This window comes from Oryzias latipes, chromosome 7, assembly GCF_002234675.1.
Source record: "Oryzias latipes chromosome 7, ASM223467v1".
Classification (NCBI taxonomy): domain Eukaryota; kingdom Metazoa; phylum Chordata; class Actinopteri; order Beloniformes; family Adrianichthyidae; genus Oryzias; species Oryzias latipes.
Window position 1 is genome coordinate 9,263,947 of NC_019865.2, and position 18,399 is coordinate 9,282,345.

Consider the following 18,399-nt stretch of genomic DNA (forward strand, 5'->3'; position numbering starts at 1 on the left):
CCAGTGAAGTGGACCTCAATATGACATCAGCTGATTATAATGGTTTAAAGATCACATCAGGATGTGGTCCAATTATTTTAGAAGAGAAAACTCAACACTGCTTGAGGTGGTTTCATGCAGTGTTTCCACTGATGAATTGGCTGAAAAATGACATTGTCTGAAATAAGCCCTGTGAAAGTCAAAAGCAGGCAAGCATCTGATGGTCTCATGCTGACCTTTACTAAGACCCAAAATCTTTCTTAAAAGCGGAACTTATTTTATATGACGTTGACCGAACTAAGCCCATAGCACTGCTCAATTTCAGAGCCACTGTTGGAATAAAATTAAGCATCAGCATAGAAATGTATCTTTAGTCACTAAAAGCAACTCTTCTTTCTTTAAAATTATCATAAATTGAAATAACTTTGAACAAAACTTTTTTTAAAAAAGCTGAGCAGCATTTCTGAACTCATAAAATTAAATTATTTGCAGATTTAAACTTCTATACAGTTTTTTCAAGGTAAGGGTTGACTTTCCAGAGAGTCAACAAGTAACTCTTTTATTATAAGGTATTCTGTCAAAACATCCATTTCTTTTTTTGTCTATTAGGCCTATCATCAGCATCTTCAAGCTACATTAAAACCTGCATAAGCGGATACAACAGAGATGGGTCTTTAGTACGCATTAAATGCTCAATTTTGTAATTTGCATTAAATTACACAGGCATGGATACAACCACTATGTAGCCCCATGTGACTGATGATAAATTAATAGCTTATGTACTTGATATACTTGGACGTAAATCATTGTTTTTTATCTATTTTAATTTGTCATCATTGTAGAGGAGGATGAACTAATCAATCTGTGTCGTACACAGTCGCTGGGGGACTATTTGAGTGCACAGGCCCAGAATACTGAGCAAGCAGAACTGGCGACAGCTTTCTTCAGCGCATTTGTCAGTCAGCAAGTATCGTTTTAACATGGAGTGATAACCCTAAAATCCAATATGTGTGTCTATGATTATGAGCCAGATGTACAAAGAAAAGAAGTGCAGAATCCCTGGTTTCTAATAAGGTACACTTGACTTACACTCGTCTTTCTTACTCCATCTTCATGGTAAATAAAGGATTTTATTGCACGACTATCTTGGGTTACTTGGGTTTCCATCAGTTATTGAAATGAATGATATGGGGCTTTTGAAGAACTATATAAATCAATGTCTTCCTCTTAAAGACAATCCATAAAAAATCTAACGCCAGACAATGAATAAATTACTCTTGAATTAATCATAACTGACAGTAAATCTAAAAAATTGCTTCCACTGAGTAAAAGTCATGTTTCAGTTAGGATTTAGACGGTGTCTAAAACATTGTGATAATATTATAAAGTCCAAAACAGAAACAAAGTCTTGTAAGTAATTTCTTTTCTATTTTTCTGTGAGGTTTTGTCCTGGCATGGAAGAAATGTTATAAAATAAAAAAGTTTGCAAAATATCGAACTGATTTGTTATTTTCTATCAAACAAACGACAAATCTTCTTGGTTTTTGGTACCATTGAAGTACAGGGAAGTCTTGCGATAAGAGATGGAGATTCAGTATCTGTGATCTTTAAAATTGCTTTCACACTGGGAAAGTCCCAGATAATTGAATAAAAGGACAAAATTAAGCTCCTAAAGTTTTACCTTGGTTTGGTTTAGCACACTGCAAAGCTTGTTAAATGAAGCAGACTCTTTGAGAAAAACAAAAAACTTCATCTGAATCCAATGACAACTAAATGTCCCACTGTCTGCAGAGATTTAGTTGAAAAAAACAAGCAATGACTTCTGTTACCTGTAGAAGGGTGCTGGTTGTCCTTGGGCCTCACAACTAAACACAACCTCTTTGCGACTCTCTCCAGGTTGAATGGGGAACACCACGCTGCCTGGCTGTTTGGTGAAGATGGGTCTTAGCAGGATTCCACTTCCTGATGAAGAACCAACAGTCTGAATCAGCTTTAGTGCACTGGCAGGCCTCAAACAACCTTTTTGTTGACAAGTAGATACTGCCAAAACAGATGCTTTTAAAATAAGACAAAATTTCTTACCTCATTGGCATTTATTCTTTTAATAAGAAAAAAAAAACCTGCCAATGGAGTAAGTAACATGGTCTTACCAAAAATTGTTATTTAGGAAAAAAAATATAGTGACCAAGATTATTTTTCTATTGAAAAACTTGATGAGCCAGTTTTTTTCTCAGGATTCAGTTTTTGCTGTGGGAGATGTATGGAAAGAAAGTACAAAGGACGAAAAGTTCACAACATGGGAAAAAATAAAAATGCACATAATTTTCTCAACTGAATTACGCTTTTAGCTAAATAATTGGAATACATAATGGCAATACCTTTTTTTAAGTTCAAGTTTTTGGAACATTTGTTGTTATATTATTTAGTGAAAAAAACTACGTCAATGGCCACAATATCTTTAAATTCCTCTAAGACATAATATTAAAATTGACTCTTCCTTACCAACAAACTATCAAAAATAAACCTAAACCATTTATTTGTTGGATTATTATAAAGGCAGGCTAATAAATGCATGAACACATAGAGAGTGAAATGCCCCATGGGGCAGTCCACAGCTCCACATAATCATTGTTTCTTTTTGAGATAGCAGGTAAATTCATTTATGCTGCTAGAAAGCATTTTTATCTCAGAATGAGCACAGAAATAGTAATTTTCAGTCCGTAGATAAAGTAAGCAGTTTGTATAAGAGGCATCATTTTCAAATTTCAGGAGTTCGAGGAGTACAGATGTATCCCCAAGAATACAATAACTGCAAAAAAGGAGTGAACGCTTCAACAAAAAGGTTTTTTTTCTATGATTATTTCTCACCACAAGGTTATGTCTGAGAGAAATTTACACAAACTGAGACAAGGCTGATTGTAATATTCGTTACATGAAATGTGTCCCTTGAAGCAACACTGGGATGATTGATCAGCAGAAGATGATTCGTGTACGGTTTATACAAAAACTTGCTGTGCAAATATAATGAATGCTGTGGATAATGTGACACAAGTCACTGCACCACTTTAAACCTATTAATTCTGTTGTGGAGTCAACATTTATCTGAAGCCGTGAAAAAAAAAGAAATTTTTGATTCATTTGCGTAACACATTATTACTCAATCAGCATTCTCAGGTAAGCAAATAAAAGCCTATTAGCTGATAAAAACCTGGTCCATGACTTCAGTTCCTGTGATCAGTTTTGTCAAAATAAGCTCTATATTATTGTGTTTAACTTGAAAAAATACCAAATACTTATTATTCACACAAAACAACATTAATTATTCCTGTGTGCACTGAAAATAACAATGAGTCCTGTCTGTTCATGACTGACTTGGCATAATCTACTGTCTGTTTCCCTCTTATAAAATCCATAACAAGGTAAATGAAGCCCTATTCCAAAACCCCTTTCATGAATGATTACACTAAAACCAGCATAAGACCAGCTGCAGCACCTTTTCATGGTTATGGCAGTATGGAATGGCCTGATATGTCACAGTACCATGGCAACTTGTAATGAATGGAGAATAGTGAGAAAAGATTTAGCTCAGGGGTTTGTGCCCTCGGCTCACTTCAAACTGATGCAAACTCTTTGAAAATCTTTCACTGCTCTCGCAGATGTGAAAGTATACATTGGTTACAACAAAGAGTAAAAGTCATGCCTGTCTGTTTTACATCAATCTCCATTTATCCCTATATGAGAAAGTAATAGCGTGGCTTTAGTCAATGATAACATTATTTTTTTCTATTACACTTGGAATGCATGTCATTACAACCAGTAAATAAATACTGGAGGAACATCTGACAAAAAAAGGAATATTGAAATAGATTGTTGTGTCCAGTATTTTACCTGTCATAAGGGTTAGACCACCCCCACTTAAGAAAGGAGGCATAAGACAGGGAATACCTCAGAGATTATACGCATTTATTAAAGTTGATTTGCTCTTCTAGCTGGCTAAAAGCTTTAAACTTTTAAACATTTAGTTATAAAGAGGTGTCCATAATAATAAACCGCATCCACAGCTGTTATGGTTTTACTCCTTCTAAGCAGCAAAGCAGATACTTTAAATTGCACTAGGTGAAAACTAAGACTGGACTGAGTGACCCCCTTCCCCTACATGTTCACTACAGGAATTATTCTTAAAAGCCAAAATCCCAAAGACTTGTATTGGTAAAAAAAAAACATTTATTACATTTTTTTCAAAATAACAATTCTAGCTCTGCTACATTGTTTTAACGTGTTCTTGCCAATCCTATTTTTTCCAATATTACATCAATAGTGTCCGATGCATCAACAAAATTATGTGGTCCTTCCTGGTCTCCAAGTCAATCTTTCTAAACTTTTGGTTGACAGATTTCGAGTAGCCGCTTTAAAGTGGTAGGGATGTGAACTTCCAACAAGCTTTCTCCTGATTGGCAAGAGTAGTTACCATAGAAACAATGACTCACCCCAATTCGGAATGAGCACTACTTACTGACAAAGTCCTTATAACGAAAAGTGGCATGCGAAATTACTTAATTTCCCTGGAGCTATTTTTTATGAGTCATGTCACACTCACTCAGTCCAGTTCGCATATACAGTCAATAGTCACATTAAAAGAAAGTGATACTCAGGGAAGTTTGGGGTGCAACTGTTGCTCAGTCACACTCATAAACCAAGCAAATCTGAAGAGCACTGATAAGACAATGTTTTCTCTGAGTTCATAACCTCAAAGCTGGATATTTATTTTTTTTTAAAAAACCTCAAACTACCAAAAAACATACAGAAAGAAGAATCCTCAGCTCAAAAGTGTTGACAACGTCAAGAAAAAATGTCAAATCAATTTAAATGTGCAAAAAATGAAAAATTTTGTGCAGTTGCTGACTGCACAACACAGCAGACAAGAAATGGAGGTCATTATCAAAGAGTATTAAAATAATAGAGATCCTGCCTCTATCTGTCCCCTGCTGCCAGATGTTTTCTTCAGCTCCTCTGACAACTCAAGACTCTGCATTGAAGCCAGCAGAAGTCAGAGGGAGCTGTTTTAGGGTCTGAAATAAAAACTAATCTCAAATTCAATACTAGCTGACAGCAAATGAATTTCTCCAGCTTACCTCAGCATGAATAGACAGGCACATGGGGAGTCAACTATGGGGGAGGTATCGGCCATTTGCAAGGCTCAAAATCCATTCGTTTTAGCCCAGGGTTTTATGCATCAAATAAAAAATAAAAAACTCAACCTTGCTTTTTAGAGCATCTTCCCATCTGTCAAGGGCGATAAGGTGTACCTTTAAAGTCTCTCTTTCAGGTGCAACAGAGCACATGGAAGGTTTGTGCAATTTTTTTGATAAAAGCACAGGTGTCATTGTATCTTCTCAAATGTTTGAAATAAAGGCTAATGGACAAAAACTGTGAGTTGTTCATGTGTTCACTAACAGCCAAACTTTCTGAGGAGAGAAAAGAAGTCATTGTTAAGTGCTACTTAGCATTTACTAAATTAAGTGGGATTAAGGCACAGCAACCAGTAGTTTCTTTGACTTTTTCTGCTGCAAATAAACATCAGAAGATTTGAATAAGTCTGAATGAAATGAAATGTAAATTGCAATGAAAGTATGAATCATCAATGTCAATACTTGTGTGAAAAATTCAGTCAAAAAATGTCAGTTTAAAATCAAGCAGGTGTGAAACATATCAAGTTCATGTTGTACTGTAGCAACTGGAAATATCATTCCTCACCTGAATCATCAATTATCATATCGGTTACTAAGAATAACTGCATGAAAGAAAGCAAATTCTCTTTAACAGCTGGGGGGTATTCCAGAAAGCATGTTTAAACTACCCTGACTTTAACCCTGAACTCTGGCTGAAATCCGCCTGAACTTGCTTACTCTGGGTATGTATGATCCAGAAGACCGAATATGAGTTAGCGTAATTACACTCAACTTGGTAACTCTGGGTTAATGCACGTGCACAGCAAGTACATAAAGACATTCTCAATAGATCTGCGATTTCCGGAGTCACCATGGAAACGCGTGGAGAACAAAAGAGAGCGCTATACTTCAGTGAGATGGAGTCTGAGATTTTAATGACTGCGTATGATGATTATACGTCCATCAAAAAAGTAATACGGCTGCATCAGCAAAAGAGTTTCTGCTTGGAGAAAAAGAACAGAGTAAACGCATGAGTTTCTGATCTTATTTTCATTGTGACGCATATATATATAAATTATCCAACTTAAATTAATTCAGTTGGTAACAAGTAATTGAGTTAAATTTATTCAACCTAATTTCTTATGTCTATCTAACTCAATATTTTTTTACATCGCAAATTTAAATATTTATCTAACTAAATGTAATATTACTCTTATTCAATTAAAGTTTTTCCATCTAAATTTATTGTAATTCTTGAACTCTCATATGTCTCAATTTGAGCCTGCAGATATACCCATTTTTATGACAATAAAATGAAAGAAACAAGACAGATTTAAAACATGTAACCATATACCATATCTCAGAATTTATCATTACAGCACCAGACAGTAGGGGTGCTATATAAACTCATCATCCTCTCCATCCCTCTCACTCATGGTGCAGAAAGAATTAAATACAACAGTACAAATAACTGGGCAAAACACAGTAAAACAGCTAAACAACAACATTTGGTCAAAAACACACACTTAAACCCAAATCCATCCAGACAGGCAAAGGGAATGGTATCCCACAATTCTTTGTGGTGCCGATCTAACAGCAGCACCGAAGTTACACCTACTTAACTGAATTAATGTAAATGAAAGTAAAATAAATGTCTGATAACTATGTGTTATTTTTTAAGCTGACTTAACTAAAAAGAATTGATTTATCTTAACCAAAGCAAATAATTAAGTTAGATCAATGTAAAAGGTTTATCTCTACAACATGGATACGTGGTCTTATCACCCTCTCATGGTGGAAAAAGTATTATCTGAGCTTCTTCATCCACTAAATCATCTTCAAATGGACACGTCATGCTGCTTCACCTCTCTGAAAACAAACTAACCTTCAACTAAACCTGCTCCAGACCAGGTTATGTTCAGAGCATGAGTTGCCAGGGGAACTAAGCATACCCTGAAACATACCTCTGTTTTTGGAACAAAAAGCGGTGGTTGTACACTTCTTTAGCCTAGCATAACCTGCTTTAGCTAGCATAACCTGCTTTCTGGAATACCCCCCAGGTGAAGTCACAGAGGTTCAAAATTATATCGTTATGAACATTGAACTTAAATGTATAATTTGGGAGTATGCACCTATGTGTATGTTTACAAGTTTACAGTGTAACACAAACTCACAGTTAAAAGGTAAAGGGCCGTCGCAGCATTCGGTTGTTTAAAATTTCTATTCTGAAGTGTACATTTATTTGGAAGTTGTCAGAACTGTGTTTGACTTCATTTCTACTTTAGTGAATAGATGTTTTGCATCATGCCTCAAATCAAATTTCTTTCAGGATTAAATTTTTTGCTACCCGTAGAGCAACATTGATGTAAGTACTTGGTGCAAGCGATTGATTCCATCATCATCCAAGATGGCACCATCTTCTTTTCTTTTCCAATGAATTATTGACCTATTATTTTAAATCGTTTTGATATGTCGATGTATTTATTTTTTTGTTTTTATCACTTGAAAAAGACCAAAAAACATATCAATCATGTTTTTAAAAAACGCATTTTGAAAATGTATTGGAAGTTTACCCTAACACTTTAAGCCTGTTTCCTATTGTTCTCCACCTTTAACTGGAAAAAAAGGCCCCAACCTAATTTAAGCGTTGCATCAATACAAGTCGTTCGTAAGATGTGGGTTTGTCTGAGATTGATTAAAACTAATTTATTGGAGTCTGACGTGTTGCTGCTATAACTTCCTGCTGATTCTTTGGTGTGAATTGAGGGTAACATTTTAGAGAGTTAAACTAAATTCTAAAGGTATTTTTTCCTTAATCTTATGGCTTTCTTTTTTTTCAATTTAGGATGATAAAACATTACATTTTTTTTCCATTACAATCCTAGTCAATGTGTTTACAATTATACTCTCACCTCGGATGATTCTGTTCTTTCTTCCAATTATTCAAATAAGAAATGTTGTAAATTGAATTGCCTTGTCATGGAGAAACAAAATTCTTGAATTAAATTATTTGCTGTTTAAATTAGTAACTTGAATATTTTAGAATATAATAAGAAATGAACTCACAAACATGACAAACATGAAACATGTCAAAAACATGATCACAGGGTCATTAATTGTACTGTAAAAATTGCTTTCGTGAAACAAACACTTTCAATCTTGAGCTCAAAGTGGTTGGCAACACATACCGGTAGGTTAACTGTCTCTATGGGGTTTAAAACATCCATCCTTACCTTTTTGCTCTTCCACTCAACTCACTTATTCAGAAATGGAGCAAAAGCTACTGCCTCAGGTCGTTCAGACTCTCAGAGTGGAATTGGGGAAAAGGTGGTTAACTTCAAATGAACTCGCTTTGGGAATGAATTCCTCTCAGCATCACTGTTCTCCCACAAAACCAAGTTCTGACTATTTTGGGGAGCAAAGAAAACACCTATAATAATCTACCAGGAAGAAATTAATAAACTGTGTTTGCAGTCACAGCTGGACAACTTATGGAAAAGGTATTATTTTTTAGCTCCATAAGACAAAAATACTCAAATGAGAGTGCCTTTATAGCTTTAGTCCTTTTTGGAGCTGAAATCTGAAAGGTTTCTTTTAAGAAGAGAATCTTATTCAGAACTGTACACATAGCAGGATTTTGAGGGGAGCTAAATAACTGAAGACTAAAGTATAATTAAGGTTTTTAGATGAATAATTCTGACACAGTAATGCATAACATGACAACTCTTACCCTCAAGAAGCAGTAAATGAATATTGGAGGAACACCCGACATAAAAAGGAACACTGAAATAAACTCTTTTTGTATTTTGCCTGTCACAGGGCTTAGACCCCCCACTTAAGAAAGTAGCCATTAAACACTAAGATTACTGGATTGAATGCATTTATCCAAAGACCCACTCCAAAGAAAATTGCATTCTTGGTGTTTTTTAATATTTCGTAGCATTTCTTTCATATTGAAGGCCATGTATAAACAATTAAAGATTCAAACTGCGTTTTTTTTGTTTTTTTTTTCAAATCGTGTTTCATCAGGAGCAGATGAAAACCAGATGTTTGAAAAGTTCGGACTTGTGAATCGGCTACTGCTGAGGGCGTGCAAAATCTCCCCTTTTCCGCTATAATTCAAAATCCTCCACTTGCAGACCAATCGATCTGTTTACATTTGCATTTCCTCTTCTGAGCTGCCATCTGGCTCTTAACTGTGCGGCTGGATACCGCCAATATTGCTTGCTGTTTTTTGCTACGCCAATGTTAGGGGCTCGTGAGGCTCTTGTCGCTAGCGGGAGAGAGCGTAAACAAAGGCATGCTGGGAAATTAGATAGGCTAACTTCCGTGCAAACAGTCCCGCCCACAACCAAAAAGCGAATTTCTTAGGAGCTACTGCAGCTCAGCAGAAGATGCGTCTTAAAAACGACACAGGCTTTTGATTTTAGCTAAAAACGGCAAAATCATTATAAAAGACCACTGGATACAATTCTACAATGGGAAAAAATTATAGTTGGAGTGGCTGTTCAAAGACTTTTATGTTGAGATTTATACTATTATGCTTATCATGTTTATACATTTGTTATTAAACTGAAAAACTTTATCAAGTGGAAAAAAAAAATCTGTTGCCAGGCATCTTCCTTAATATAGAAACAAACCGCTGTGCATTGTTTTCTACTTTTCTACTACAATTTTTCTGTAATAAAATAACTCTAGGAAATATATTTTTTTATTTGAAGAAAAAAAAGTCTTAAGTAGGTCACACTGTGTGCAGAGTTACTGTGTATATTCAAATCCCAAGGTTAGTCACAGGATTTAGTGATAAGTGATCCTAATTGCTATGTACGCAAATTTGGGTGCCAACAGCATGTTGGCTCCTTTAAAAAGCATGAGAACCACCGAATACACACAGCAACATTCACAAGCCCACAGTGGTACGCACACTTTCTCATTATTCCAGTCTCAGCTGTAAGGAGGGGCTGCTGATTTTGAGCAAGGCAACATGAAAGATTAGTCATTCCTCAAGATACTGCGCTCATGCAACAAAGCCTTTATTCATCTTGCTCACGGCTGCAGACTCTGACATCCTAATGAAAACTTGTATTTAACCCTTAGCATTCTCTATGGGAGAGAAATTGGGTCTCTCATTAAAAGCAAGATCAATGATTACAAGGTTTTTTTGTACTACTACCAGTACAACTTCAATTTGGAAAACAATCGAGGCATGTTTTAAATTAAATGACTTCACTTTCAGCTTTGAGAAGATAGAGATGGAAACCCATCTCATTCTCTTCTAATACGATGTCAGGCACAAACGAAACAATAATTTGCTTGAGCTGCAAATTAAAAGCTGACAACTTAAGTCTTTCTTTATATTATAAAACATATATGGCATTGTTAAGACACTTAACATAACACCTTGTTTTTTTCTTATAACATTAGACATATCTAATTTAAACACTGCAAAAAAAAAAAAGACCCCACAAGACAACATATAAAGGTACGTGTATAGAGGGCTTACCTGTCAGACGTAGCACCAATGACAGCATCACTACAAGTTTCCATAGCAACTCCATTTTAATGGTCTTAGGTCAGGAAATGTTCAATTCCAGATGCAGGTACCAAGAATGTTGGCTTTGACCCTCCCAGCAGTTTTACCGTTATTCTGTCAAATAAAAAGAAAGAAAAGGGCGTGCATTAAGTAATCGGCTTCCACACGGGAGGGTGACTTTTCATGTGGCAAACTAATTATGTGACAGAAATGACAAAGATGTCCTAAAAAACAAAAAAACAAGAACATTTTTTAGACAACGCATAATATCTTTACACAAAATGCCCTTTAAGACTCTCTATACAAGCTCGTTATATACCACAGTGGAGGTATTTAGAAGATGCAAGGTGTTTAAGGTTGTCTAATATGAGGATCAAAAAAGGATCCCAGAGAAATATACAGGGATTGCTTCCTTGTGCTCAGAGCTGCTGAGACAAAAAAAAACAAACAGGCTGGTTGTCAGACACATTTGCACTATTTAATAAAGCACAATCCTGGCAACTTGAATTTGTCTGAGCTCGGGGTATTACATATTTTTGACATAAAAAGCTGACTCTACACTGTGCAGAATCATTTTCTCCACTCCTGGAGACTCACAATTGATTTTCTCAAACCATCATTTATCACTCCATCCTTTTCACATAAATAGGGTCGCAAGAAGATTTACCCCTTTTGATAAAAGGTAGCGTGTTTATTCAATGCTTGTGAAGCATTCCTGATAAGGTAGATCCAAACGTTTGCTTTTGCAAGTTTAGTTATGGAGTGAAAAAAGGAGGGGGGAGTGGAAATTAGGTTTGTCTTTGCTTAAACTAACTCCTTGGTAGATTAAACTGATGGTGCAGATTGCTGTGCCTGCAAACCATCAGCACACCCAAAAACGAACGAGAGGAAAAATTAAGAAGAACACGCTGTCTAGTGTATCGTGATAAAAGTGCCAAAGAAACTGAGACAACTGAAAGATTATACTTTCATACTTTCTCAGTTATCTGTACACATCCTATCTTTGCACCACTGAAAGCACTGACAGAGCATACTGATCCGTGTGTGAATACATCAACTGCATCCTTGACATGTTTGTCTATGCCACTCTCCCTTCTGACAGTGCAACTGCATTAAAGCCAGCACTTCTTGCCTTCAAATCCTGCAGTAGCAATTGGGTTTTGAGTGTCATTGGATTACAGACCTAATCCGATTAAAAATGGTAGTTTTGGAATTTTAAATGTTCTTGTGGCCTTTTTCTGATGATAGAGGACATATTAAGAAAATTAAACTTAAAATGCATTTCTGACTGAGAGTTTCTTTATTTAAATTGTGAATCAGAAGCAGAAAAAGATCTGTGAAGTAGAAATTACGCTGGTCAAGCCACAAGCTTCCTGATGCATCCATTCTGATGCATCCCATTGTAGACAAATTGATTCATGAATGTCTTCATTTTCCTCGTCCGAGCTGGCATCTGGCTCAAAACTGTGCGGCGGGATAGCTCCAATATTGCTCGCCGTTTTTGTTGCACCGCTAATGTTGGGTCGGTGTGAGGGGCTTTCAGTAACAGTGAGGGTCAGAGGGAGCAGGGTTGCTCCACGCCAACAGACCAATCTAGGGTGGTTTTGAGGAAAACTTAGGATGTTTGATATTAGTGATAAATATTGTGATGACAATATGACTTGCAATACATAAACAAATAGCAAAACAAACCACAAGTGCCTTTTTTTCATTTTTCTTCAACAGTTTTATTTAAATAAAAATCGTCATAACTTAAATTTTACTCCAAATGACCCAAATCTACATAGGAATGGGCATCTAACTTAAAAGGACTCCACTCAATTGGTCAACAATGTGAAGCGATCCATCTGATTGGTCGAAGGCATAAAGGAATTTATTTGATCCATTAAATATTTCAAGCTGCCATGGAATTGTTTAAGCATGTACAATAATACTTAGGGTAACCATTAACCACAGTTTACACTGTCTTTTGCGATAAGTATATTGCACAGAATGATATCGTGATGTTGATAAATTTATTGTGCCGGCCTAGTCGTGCCCATAACTCAGAGGCAAGTTTCTAATGAGCATCTGCTGCTCTACAGAACCCGTGTCCTAAAAAACAACATAGGTTTTTATTTTATTTTAGCTAAAAACAGCATAATCAAAATTAAAAGACTTCTGGGAACGCTTTAAAACAGATAAAAGGATGATCGGAGTATTCTCAAAGATATAGGGATGAATGTTAGCTTTTTGTTTTCAAAGACAATACTTCAAATGTCCTTCAGTTGCTCAGATCTTTAAAAAAATGATAATTCTCTAGTTAGCAGACAAAACTAAAAACGTAAAGAAATAAAGACTTTCCTTCCATATTCAAATGTGACGAATTACATAAATTAGTTCTGCTATTATGCGTAACATTGAGGCATTGTAATCTAAGTTTTAATTTGACTCTACAAAAACATTCCAATTAAAACTCTGTAGAACAACTGAGCTAAATGTGCTCTAAATATAGAGTAAATATATTTCTTACCTCAGGAAACAATTTAAACTGTATGAATTTGCAACGGTTATGAAACAGATCGTCTGCACCTGTTTTGTGAGAGACACAGTCATGATATTTCACAGTAACATAACACTTTCTGTGATTTCTCCCTCAGTCTTATGACTTGATTCAGGAAAAAAAAAACTGCTGTCTGCTGCCCTCTAACAACAATCTATTGATCTCTATTATCCTGTACGCCCTGGGACACAAGACATGAGACAACGGGGTGAGGTGTGGGGGCGGGTAGATCTAAAAGAAATCCTTCTGATCTAAAGAAGCTCAGCAGTTGGATGATGGCAAAGAGGCAAGGAGTGTCCATAATACCATCCCTGTTCCTGTTCAATACAAATTACTTACCCTTGAGCTCTAAGTGGTAGTGACTAGACCTATAGCTTACTTCAATCATAAATGAATTGTCTTATTTCTTTTCCATATAAAATGAGAGTCAATGCCTGGGAAGGCTTTCAAACATCCTTTCATGCTTCAGCTCTGAAATGACAGTCAGAGCCAGAACAACACCAATCGGTGCAAATTCAGCTACATTTTTATGCTAATGCTTTTAATTGTTGAAATATAGATATTGCAATTTGTTGGAATAGTTACAGTAATACTATATTGCAGAGAAAAGCTTGGGGGGGGGGGGTGCAGATTTGAAATAAAAACGATTTCATATCATTTTGACTGTTAAGGAAATGCAGCTGGTTTCAATGACGTTTCAGGTCGGTGCATGTAAAATAAACCACTTTGGGAGACTTTGGTGTCCTCAAAAGTGAGACCTCTCATCGCCGCTTCCTTTGACAACACCAGCTGGAGATGATGAAACACAGATTGTAGTTCAGTCCGCTACACAGGCTGACACTTACGACAGCTGATTTGACCCTCACTTCTACACCACATCTTTCAGGCCATCAATTTTTCAGGACTCGAAAATGTATTAATAGAAGGGGGCTCCAGGTTCTTTTCATTGGACAGCCCAGAAGTCAAATTTGCTCTAGATTGTACGAGGGCGACACACAGTCACACCCCGCAATGTTTAAAGCATGAAAGAGGCCAGACTGCCGCACTCTGCAATACCAGACCTGAACAAGAAAACAGCATTCAGGGCCACATCTTTTATCACCTGGGCAGTGACTTGACTTGATCTACAGACCAGCTGGATCCGTGTTTCCTGCATGTGTGGCTCATCTCACATCTCTAAGTGCCTCTGGTCATTCAAAATTTATTTCCTGGTGATGCTTGAGCTGGCATGAGTTGGAGTAACCGTGGAATTCCTTCCTGGTTCTGCATCTACATGAACCGCACACATGAATCAATGATTCGCTTCAAGAAGAGATATAATAAAGTGCTAATTAAAGGCTGTTTGTTACACATTTATAGGTTTGTTACGACTATAGGTTGAGTTGTTTAATTTATTTATCCTGAATGTGACTATAAAGAGGCGGTTTTACTTTTTAAATTAATACTCATAGTTGTATATAGTAAGAGGCAAGTCTACCTTTATGGCTTCCTTTGCATTTTTTAAAAATAAAGTTGAATTCTAGTGATCACTTCTTTAAATACGTCTTATCTCTTTATGATTCCTAATAATCTGTGTTAATTAAATCTACAAGTTCAAAACTTTCTTGAATTGAACTTGCCCACATGTATATTGAATGTGTAAAGTTTGTCATTTTCACCAGTGGGACACCATCAAAGTTAAGGCTACTCCCCAGTGAAGGGTCTGATCTTCATATAGCAGCACAAGACAAAGAGACTAATGGTGTTTTGATCAGAGCACAAAGACCACAGGCATGACATAAAACATGGCAGTGTCTTCTCTTCTGCAGCCACACAGGGAGAGCTTCACTAAAGCACTTGACAGCGTCGAGAGGAACAGTGAACATCGTCCTAGATATTAACCTCTTTGATGAAGATCATCTGCAGTAAATCACTGTCAATTACAGTGTGAGATGTTTTAACCTCCATATTTTCATAATTAATATTACGTTGTATTGTTTGAAAAAACATTAGGGAAACTACTTTGTACTGTAGTTCATGCTAGCTCCCACACAACTTTCCTTTTTGGATCATCAGAGATGTGACGTGTTAACTGTCACATTTTTAAAAAAAACTTTTTTGTTTTCTCTCTGCCAAGAGGGAAAATGGAATTCAAGGGAATTCAGCAACATGTTTGAATATAAAAAGTGACAAAGGGAAGACAGAATAATTATTCATTTTCTCTTTTTCATTTGTTACATTCCCCTAAGGACATTGACGGGCTGGAGCCCATCGCCATCATAACCCAAAATGGAGAAATGATGTCTTTGTTATGAGGCTTTGGCACATATTCAATAGGAACAATCTCATTCTACACACCGTTATCAATAGGCCTTCACCAATGGCTAAATTGCCCACCTTTCTTCTCAGCCAATCACCATCATATTTTTGCCTTTAATCTTATGAATGGTTGTCTTTCTCTGCCTTCTCCTCCGCCCTGTTCTCCACGTGAAGAGATGTTTTAGAATGGTCTGGCCTTTAACCGCTATCAGCATGTTAGGGGCTCTAGACTAGAGTTTATACATTTATGGTCCAAGTTCATCCCAAGCACGCAAAACGTCATTGGCCCAGAGCCTAACCACCAAAGATTATGGATTTCTTTCATTCACATTTTGCTGTAACACAAAAAAAAATCTTTACTCGCATTCCTAAGATCTCTCCTTATTGATATGCATGACTGAGCTAGAATCATTTCACCAAAAGTAACAGATTCAACCACATTCATGACTTTGGGGAGATGCAGAGTGAGTGGCGGGGGAAATATCCAAATTAAAATCTTCATTTCTCTGATTCTCACAGTTTTCCAGAAGTTTTAAGAAAGCTCCAAACAGTTTGAATCAGCATTTTGCTTACATGTGCTGTTTAAAATCCATCTTTTATGTTGCCTAGAGTTAATCATTTGTTCATTTAAGAGATCCACACTTTAACCACAGCTGGAAACAGCTTTGTACATAAAAATAAAAGAACCCTTAAGACTCAGTAAACGCACTGCACTGTGTAAGACCAAGATGATGTTTACATGGTTTAGAAACTACAAATCTGTCCAAAAATATAGCTTTCACTGTTTGTGGTTTAAAAGTTACTCAAGCAAGTTAACAGCAATTTGCTTCAGTTTAGCTGGTGTCAGTATACCTGTTTTTATATTTTCAGTTGAGCATCATTTTTTTTCCCCGATCTCTGCAGAAAATGACACATCCTCACTCTCTGCACAGTTTTTTTCTTCCCTTTTCTCATTTAGAGCAGGCTCTTTCTTGTGGATAATGACAAACTCCATGTTCAATCTCTGCTTCTTTCTCAGCCAATGACATCATCAGAAGCCTGCCTGCATCTCCAGTTGCCCCCAAAACCTGTTGGAACTCTCATCTCTTTAGAGGTTGAGTGAACATTATTAAACTATGTTTTTTTTTTTTTGTATTGTTCTTGATCCATGCTGTTGTTAAACCAAGTTCTACATTGAGTAGCCTAAAGGGGAGCAATGCAAAACAAACCAAAAAGTAACCTTCATTTTTTTAATGCTCTCCCTGCTGATTTTATAAGAATTACTTACAACAGGGTGAAAAGGTCTTTGGGAAATTTGAACTAATTGAGCTGGGTGCAATCCAAAATGAATAAAAATAAAAATAAATACTAATAATAAAAAGCTGAACTGAACCCAATCCCTTGTGCAAATGAAACACGTTAAAAAACATTCTTATGTGTTTGGAGGGATATTTACCTGGTGGCCTTTCATCCGAATAGTTCTAACATGTGTCCCTGTGAATATATCCATGGTCCATCATGTCGCCTCCTCTTGTTGCTTCCGCTCCCATCACCGCTGAGTCGAGAACGACACTGAAGTTCAAGTCCTCCAAGTGTGAAAAGAAGCTCTTGGTCCCAACTCTCCTCCTGCTGTAGCTCCTCATGCAGGCGCGCGCGCGCTCTCCATCCCTGTTCGCGGTCTTTTCGGAGTCCAAACTGCTTTTTCTTCAGCCCGTTCTCCTCCACGCTTCAGCTTCGGAGACTCTCGGCTGGTGGAGCTCAGTTCAGTCCAGCTCGGCTCGGCACGGCAGTCCTGCTCGCACCGCCGGCAGGCGGGTACAAACACAATGACGCTCAGTGGCGGTTTCTGCCGCACCCGCAGCTTTACGCCGCACCGCAACGCACCGCAGGAAGTGTTGCGGTTTGACGGAGCTCTCCCTTCAAACCGACAGTCCGGATCTTACGAGGTCCGGACCGCCCGCGGAAGTGGCACGTGAAGCATATGGAAGATTTCCCATTCCTCCCATCCCAATGCTGCTTTATTCTTCGTTTCTATTTATTTATTCATTCGTTAGTTTTTGTATTCAACGTGTTGGGATTTGTTAGTTATTAACATGCTGGATTTTTTGACATATCGTGTATTAAATCGTGAAGTACACTATCACATTTAAGCTTGAAAACTTGTTTAGTAATCTTTAAATCATTTCCTCATACAATTGTAAAGACCCACTCTGATTAAAAAAAAAACAAATGTTTTTTCTCTTGATGGAGCATAAATAAAAATTCATTTCAAGCGTCAATATCAAGTTTCCTTAGGGGAGTATCTTATTTTATATGAGTTTGTGAAAAATGTAAATCGAGTATGACCTTCTTATGTTATTTTTCTGTTAATTTTTAAAAATAAAATAAATAACTTAAAAAAAGCCAAACTTTTTCCCAGTTCCATCTCAGTTGCATTTTGTGTGTCTGGATGCTGCTGCTACCAGATGTCGGTGGATGAAAACAGAGAAGGATGCAAAGAACCAGAATGTAAAGGTATGCTGAAGGTAAAGTGACACAAATGTGATGCCATGTATTTGACATTTGGCAGCAGCTGCTGTCAGACTTCATACAGAATACAATAATACTGACTGAACCTTTCAAGAGAAGAGAAACTCTCACAGTAATCTAATTATCGACACACATATGGAGACGTTTACAAACACAAACTTATGATAATTTATCTAAATTTAAAGCCACAGATTGATGTAAAAGTTGTATCAGTGAGTTGTTGAAATGTAACTTGACTGCCAGTAAGTTTTTGCTGACATAATGTATTTACCGTTTTTTTCTATGTGACTTTTCGGCTTATTAGAAAACATTTTAGGACCCTTATAGCATGTTACCCCAAGGCAACAACCCCAAATAAGGCACAGGGACTG

At 36.8% G+C, this 18,399-nt stretch overlaps 1 protein-coding gene across 2 annotated transcripts in view; it reads right to left on the reverse strand.

The window, feature by feature from the left end:
• Nucleotides 1-17,685, reverse strand: part of LOC101159916 (contactin-4) — an 87,735-nt gene extending 70,050 nt beyond the window's left edge. For both annotated transcript variants that reach the window (XM_011476941.3, XM_011476939.3), the window contains exons 1-3: nt 16,956-17,685; nt 10,651-10,794; nt 1,809-1,941 (exon numbers count right to left, since the gene is read on the reverse strand). In XM_011476941.3, coding sequence (XP_011475243.1) covers nt 1,809-1,941; nt 10,651-10,705 — 188 coding nt within the window. In that variant the 5' untranslated portion in view covers nt 10,706-10,794; nt 16,956-17,685. The remainder of the gene's footprint in view (nt 1-1,808; nt 1,942-10,650; nt 10,795-16,955) is intronic.
• Between the last annotated feature and the right edge of the window lie 714 nt (nt 17,686-18,399).